At 36.3% G+C, this 7,256-nt stretch overlaps 1 protein-coding gene across 1 annotated transcript; it reads right to left on the reverse strand.

The window, feature by feature from the left end:
- Positions 1–271: 271 nt before the first annotated feature.
- On the reverse strand, positions 272–7,256 carry RIPPLY3 (ripply transcriptional repressor 3; the record flags this gene model as incomplete). Its single annotated transcript, XM_080354909.1, has 6 exons — positions 272–419; positions 1,671–1,738; positions 3,603–3,693; positions 5,097–5,110; positions 6,335–6,526; positions 7,233–7,256. The coding sequence occupies 6 exons, from the start codon at positions 7,254–7,256 to the stop codon at positions 272–274; spliced, it is 537 nt and encodes a 178-aa protein (XP_080211035.1).

Consider the following 7,256-nt stretch of genomic DNA (forward strand, 5'->3'; position numbering starts at 1 on the left):
ATGTTACTTAAACTATCTCAACTTAAAACGTTATAATCTTTTGTTTGTCTTCAGGGTTTTATTTAAAAGTCTCTCAAAACACAAAAGGATTTCCTCTTAGTTTCTGGTTGCATTGACTCATTCTTCTTGTTAAGATAGTTATAAATAGTGTTCTTATGATCTTTGATGTATTTCTTTTTTCAGTCAGATGTTTGTCCATACATTTGTTGCAGCTCCTTTTTTATCTCTTGATTTTTATATTGTCTTTGTCAAGGCTGACCACTGTTCCTTATTAGGCTGAACTGATTTCTTCTTCATCTTCCTCAGAGTCGGCATCGTCATTGTAGAAATGAATTGTAGCTTGTACCGGAAAACTTGCCAGAACCTTCTCTCCAATGTTATTAAGAAACTTTTGGGATTTGGACTTGGGCAAATAAAGTCTAATAAGAAAATATTTTTAAGAGAAAAAGTAAAATTATGCAACACTTTCCCAGCTAAGCTAGATTGAGTATTAAAACCTATTTTTATCTTTCAAGAGAGAAAAATCCTAGGGTTTCTTGTCTTCTGAAATAAAAGTTGCTAACTAAAAAGTATGGTTGATTTTAAGTTACCTCAGTTGCTTTGGGCATATTAGGTGTTAGTTTTATCTAAGTTCCCATCCTGATAAAATGTTGTCAGGACAATGATGGGTGCTTGAGATACTTCGGTTTGCTTTGTTTTTTAGCACAGTTCAGAATCAAAGTGTCATGTGCAACTGGGGGAAGTTGAGGAATGTATTGGGCTTCTGGAATTAAGATTAAGGCACCAGGTTAAGATTGGGCGTGGATGCCTGTTGCACAGATGTTGATCTTAATGTGATTTTTGTGTTTCCAGGTAGTGGAGGAGGTGTATGCTTAGAGAGATTTATTTCAAAATTCATATTGTTTTGTATTGAAATAATAAATGGCTTAATTTATATTTCAGGTTTTCATCAGCTTTCCCACTAAAGCAAAACTTATGTGGTCTGTATACATATGTATTTCTTTTTGGTTTTATGTGCATATGTATATCTCTTCCTCTTGGTTCCTCTTTGGCCAGTTTTCAATTAAGTTTGACAGTGATAAAGGTCACACAGAATTTAAGCTACAACAACTTCTATAAAAACAAGTGTTTGTAAAGAAGAGGGATATTTAATCAATTTTCCACCTCTAAATAAAAGTCCAAATCAGGAGATTTTATGTCATTGAGCCTTAAATAATCCAAATGTTGGTGAAAACCCTTATAAATCCCCCCAGCACAGGAAAAGCTTTACCTGGAGTTCAACTTTTATTCAAGAGCGAATTTAGGCAACCTTAGGACACAGATCTGTAACAAATCACATTCCATCAGCAGCTACTCATAGAAATTATTTGGGCTTTGAGGGTTTTTATCATATTAATAAATGTAAATAAAAATTAGATGAGGCAGAAGAACATAGCTTATTTTAATATTACTTTTTTCTTATTTCATTATTAGCATATTGTTTCAGGTTCTGTTTAGCCCAGGCATATTTTCTTGTGGAGAGAGAAAGATCTACAGAGTCTGGTGAGTAGTTAAACTGCATTAATAAGAAGAGATACTCTAGAGGCAAACTGATACTTGTCCTGAGAAGAAATATGTCTTATCTTGGAAGGTATCACTTTTCCTGTATCAAGTGATAGGATTTAACTCACCTCACAGGATGTTGAAACCCCAGGGCTCCTTTCGATCTAAAATTTGTTATTTGACCATCCAGTTCTGACTGTAAAGAGACATATTTATTATTTAGAATATACTAAAAGATAAGATTTCACTTTTTTCTTCTAGTTGCACGTTTAACAAAGCATTTGAGCTTGTACAGTTTATGAGCCATAAAGCCATGAAGTATTGTACATTTTGCTTAAGTTCATACAGAATATCTATAGAGACTGATAAGCTAATAACATCACCAATCAGAAGTTCAGTGAGTGGAAGAAAAAAGGATTTTCAGTCAGTTTAAAAGATTGAGAGGCTAGGGTTTTATAAAATACCTCTTTTAACTACACTAACCAGTGGTTTGGAAATGGAATGTTCAAGCTGGCATGCTTAATTGTAATGAAAGATCATACAAGCACGTTGAGAGTGCAAACAGTAAAATCAAGAGACAACTGGCATCTTATATTTCTTTGCGAACAGTGATAAAAAAGAGCATTTTGATATAACAAAGTAGGTAGCAAAAATATATTTCAAATATCAAAATAAATTTAGCACAGAATAAATTCCTTCAAATTAAGTTCACAATAAAAAAATAATTTGCAAATGTTAACATTACTAAATCCTATTAAGAGTATAAACCTGGAATGTAAACCTGAAAGCATATCCCGAAGTCACTGAGCTGTATAACTTCATCCTGCATGCATGTATTCTCTACCATATCTTAAAAAGAAGACTTTTTTTTCCTCCTATTGCTATAAACTTGATGGTGCACGAAATAGGAAGAATTATCTTTGCTATGCTAGAACGTCTAGTGAACAGAAGCTAGAAACCATCCACTCTGCTACAAACAAGCATTACTTTTGCCACTGGGAGAGGAATTGATCTATAATTCTGAGGAAACAGGCTTCAGCAGGGATATTTTGGTAAGCCCCAAAAAAGCCCTTGGGCTACAGACTGAGCAAGGGGTCCTGTAGAATTCTCTTTCTACCTTTTACATTGACCTATTTCTCTCGTACCCAAATATAGCCAAAATGATTTGTCTTCAGGGTGTTAGGGTTTTGTTGAGGGGGGTTTTTTTGTGTTTAATCAGGAGAGTCATTTTCTTTGTTTACACAGTACCTACTACTACAGACTCCTAATCTGGCTGAACATTGTAGATGGGATCACAATATCTGTGTTAAATACCATATGTCATTTTGCTCCTTTCATATTTACATTAAAATAGTATTTTTTATCTTTATTGACCTGTATTTTCTGCTGTCTTCTTTTTAGAATAGCTTTTAAAAATAATTATATATGTAATGATATATCTTGGTTAAACACATATTATATGCTTTTTCTTTACAGACTATAATACAGCATTTCTGAAAAGCAATTCTGATGAAAGCCAATTAATTGCAAAACCTACCTCAGATGTTTGTGTACAGGAGAAAATGTTCAATGTTCATTTGTATTCTGCTGTAGATATGGCAATAGTAACTTCAAATTACTTTTCATGGATTTTATTTGGGCATAAATAATGATGAATTTAGGTGATAAGGAGGAAAAGCATACAAGGAAAAACATATGTATAGGTAACTATAGGGTGTATTGCAACACATATTCTTGGCAATTGAAGTAAAATTATTAAAATTTTTTACCAGTACTTTTATATTTTAGTGCTCTATTCTGTGTCTTTCGATTTCCCAGGTTAGATTCTTATATGTATATTCCTGGCATTTTTACAATTACACAGAGCATATCAAAACTTACATTTGCTCCACTCTCTAGTGTTTGGAATGTCTACCGATCTGTAAAGCACTGGCATCTGCATGTATACACTGCAGAAAAAAAAAGTTGCCAGCATGCAACTAACTAGCAAAAACATTGTGCTCAACCCATCTTTGAAGGCTTTCTGCTAGAAACCTCAGTAGTTTTGCTGAAGAAGATACCTCTTGCCTTCCACAGCTGTGGGATGTGAGCACATCTTCCACCTCTGCACCACACAAAGTATACAAGCATCTTTCCTCAGTTGTTGTGACCCTGTTAAAAAGCACATGAAAGGGCTCTTAAAGTTCTCCTTCAGCCTTCCTTAAGTCCCAAGCTACAGAGGCATCTTGGATGCTGAAGCAGTGTGGGTGGGCTATAAGGGATGGATGAGAAGGATCTGAGAAGCTTCTGGCAAGAAGGAGAAATGTTGAAAAAATCAAACTCAACCGTTTCAGTTATAGTTGGCTTGAAAAAATGCCAGGCTGTTAGCATGAATGTGGAAAACTTCATATGTGGTTTGTTTTTCTCACACAAGTGGGCATAAGCCCAAGTGTGAATGAGATCTTCTGAGTTGGTTGAAAAAAATTTCTACAGAAACACAACCTCAGTTATAAATCACAGCTTCCTGATTTCAGAAACCTTCATTTTTTTAAATCAGCACTATAAGCATGAGAATAAGACTCCTCTTATCCTTAGTACATGTACAGGTGCTTCTGGCAGAGCTTGGAACACCACTGGGGAGGATGTTCTTCCCAGGGCGCCTGCCAGGTGGAGAGTGGCAGTCCCTCAGATCTGTACAGTTACAACTTCCACCTTCAGCAGACAAAAAGTACAAGGTAAAAAGGTGTTGCAGTAGAAATTGTGAGTCTTTAAAGATTTGCACTAAGGAGAGGAGTTCTCTTAATCTGCTGAGCCTTTGATAAAAGAGTTGAAGATGTTACTGTGGGTCCAATGCTGCAAAAACTAACACAGGTTCTTAAAACTAAGCATGTGAATAGCACCATTTCAATACATTCTTTAAAGTTCACAGTATTGGGATCAATGCTGAGCGTGCTTCAGTTTATCTTTATTTTTGTTCTTTGAGCCTAAGTAATCTTCCTACTTGAGTAGGTAAAACTAATAATCATGATGCCTTTCAAAGGCACTTGGCAGTACGAGCTACTTTAAAATCCAATTTTCTGTTGATTTCTTAGCTAGTTTATCTATAGCAACATCCCTCCCAAAATTGTCCACCTGAAAGTATGCGGGGTTTGGGTGCTGCAGATTTATTTTATTTTATTATTTTATTTTATCTGAAAGTAATTTTCACTCGAAGTCCTCCTATATAAAAAAATATCACGTACAGACTGGGCCTGAAAATTTCAAACTGAGGTTATTATTATTTTCATAATTAGGCAAGTAAACTCTGCTGTTAAAATAAGGGTTGTTTTGAATAAGCAGTGCTTTTGGCAGCTCTTTAAGAACTTATAATGATTCTGTATCTGATACAAAATGCGAGATACTCTTAACCATTATAATGTACAGAACACTGTAATTTGAACCATATTTTCTAACACTAAAGAAAAGCTTGAAAGAAAAAATGAATAGATGACCAAGTGTCACTTCCTATGTTCAAATAGCTTCAATTTCTGCACCTGTTTTTTATAAGGATTATTTTCTCCTTTATTTACTCTCACCATTTGTTGATTCTCTGTCATTTCACCATCTCTTGCTGTGAGCATCCAGGGCCTCCATAAAGCAGGGCTGCTGAAAGATTAAATAGAACAACATTCCCAGAGTTAATTCCTTGTGGTAATATGTGTACACTACAGCTCCATTTGTTAGATTCTTCTGGTATCTTTTGAAATACAATGATTTTTTTCTTTTCAACACATTTTGATGTGGTAAGTCTGATTTCTATGGCAATATTAGTCTGCCTTCTGTCTACAATCTGATTAAAAAAATTAGGCAATACTTGCACATTTTTAACTAGGGTGTAATTTCCATTTAAGATTGCACAACTCAAAGTGACTACATTGAACTCCAAATGATGATGTTATTAATACTGTGTGATTTTTTTCCTTTTTTTTTTCTTTTAATACAGCACTGCCACAAAATAAAAAGTAACCCTCCCCGTCTGAGAGTATGTTTAAATACAGATTCCATGTCATCACTGAGTGGCTGGTTATTTATTAAGCAAGCAACTCCAGCATTAAACTGACATGGGCAATTTGATCTAATTAGTGTATGCAGTGCTGCATGCTACATCTGCCTTTTGTCTGGTGGCAGGGGGGACTCCAATTACAGATGCTCTTTTTAACAGTACCCTGTTTCCCCCAAAATAAGACCTACCCCAAAAATAAGCCCTAGCATGATTTTTCAGGATTTTTGAGTATGCTCGAAATATAAGCCCTTCTCCAAAAATAACCCCTAGTTACAGTTCATTAAAAAAAGTCCATTTAAATACTGTCTAGGCAGCTATACATGTTAAAAAAAAAAAAAAAAAAGAAGACACCTTTGTAGCAAAAATTAATATAAAACTGTCTTATTTTTGGGAAACAAGGCACTTTCCACCTCTGCTGCTGTGACACAGGTCCGTACAGTTCAGGAAATGGAAAATTGCTTTCAGATAGGAAAGGTAAATAAACTTAAAAAATAATAAGTCAGTTATCGCAACCTTAGTTTTCATTTACTTCCATTTACAAGTAAGTTCTGAAATATTTGGCTGAAAAGGATAATACATTGGCAAAATAAATTAAAGCACCCGTTCCAAGTGAAACGCTTTCAGAAACATCTTTTGCCCTTTTGCTTCTGAAGTCGGAAATTGTTCTCCGTTGTTTATGCAATGCTGCAATGGTTGCATTGAAATGATAACTGAGCCGGAGCTTTGAAAGGAAGGCTGCCGAAAGAAGCCCCCCGCGCCTGCCTCACTTACCTCTGCGGACGCTCCCTCTGCCGGGGCGGCCGCCGCTGCCGCCGGGAGCGCTGGGCGGTGGGACCCGCTGGAGCCCGGAGCGGGAGACCCGGAGCTGCGGCCTCCATGGCGTTTGGGGGTCTCAAGGCTGTGGCGGACTGGGCGCTTGCCGGCGCCTTTCAGCCCCTCCTTTATCTCAGCTCCCAAAGAATACTTACGGAAAACAAACACGGCCTCAGGTGAAAGGAGGGGACCGTCCTTAATGAGATTTCTTTTGACTACAGTTCAAAGATAGGGATCCCGGGCCGGCAGGCTGTCCTGGGGTCAGGGCTGCTAGGGAAACAGAGGCTTTTTTTGTTAAGTTTAGTTAGCAAATCACATGGAAAATAATCCATATGCTTTATCTTTCTGTCATTGTTTCATGTACTCTATATTTGCTTTAAATTATATCGATACTCTTTTTGCAGGTTGTGGGAAAACTCATCCACATCCTGCCCTAAAAAAGTGCAACAGAGACTCAAAGGGAATTTTAAATGTAATTTAAAAAAAAAAATACTGGAGTGTTTTCCATCTCCTAACTTTAAAAAAGATACCAAAAATCAGTGAAGATGAGAGGATTTAGAAGATAGGCCTAGTGACCTCCTCAAGACTTTAGGGATGTTCCTTTAACTTGATTGCTATTTGATGGATGGAGAAGAAAGCTTACGCCAAGAAAGATTACTTTGTCTATCAAAGAATAAGGGTTATGACTGCCATTGCTTTTAATTCAAAGTATGCAACATATGCTATAAACCTACGAAGACTCAATAGAAATGGACTCCTTCCAAGCTCTCTTCTCACTGTTTTCATTTGTAGCGTGCATTCCTCATAGCCTGTTACACTGTAAAAGAACAATTTTTTACCCGATGGGTGACATTACCTGATTTTCATTGTTGTGGTTCAT

This window comes from Nesoenas mayeri (genome assembly GCF_963082525.1).
Source record: "Nesoenas mayeri genome assembly, chromosome: 1".
Lineage (NCBI taxonomy): Eukaryota > Metazoa > Chordata > Aves > Columbiformes > Columbidae > Nesoenas > Nesoenas mayeri.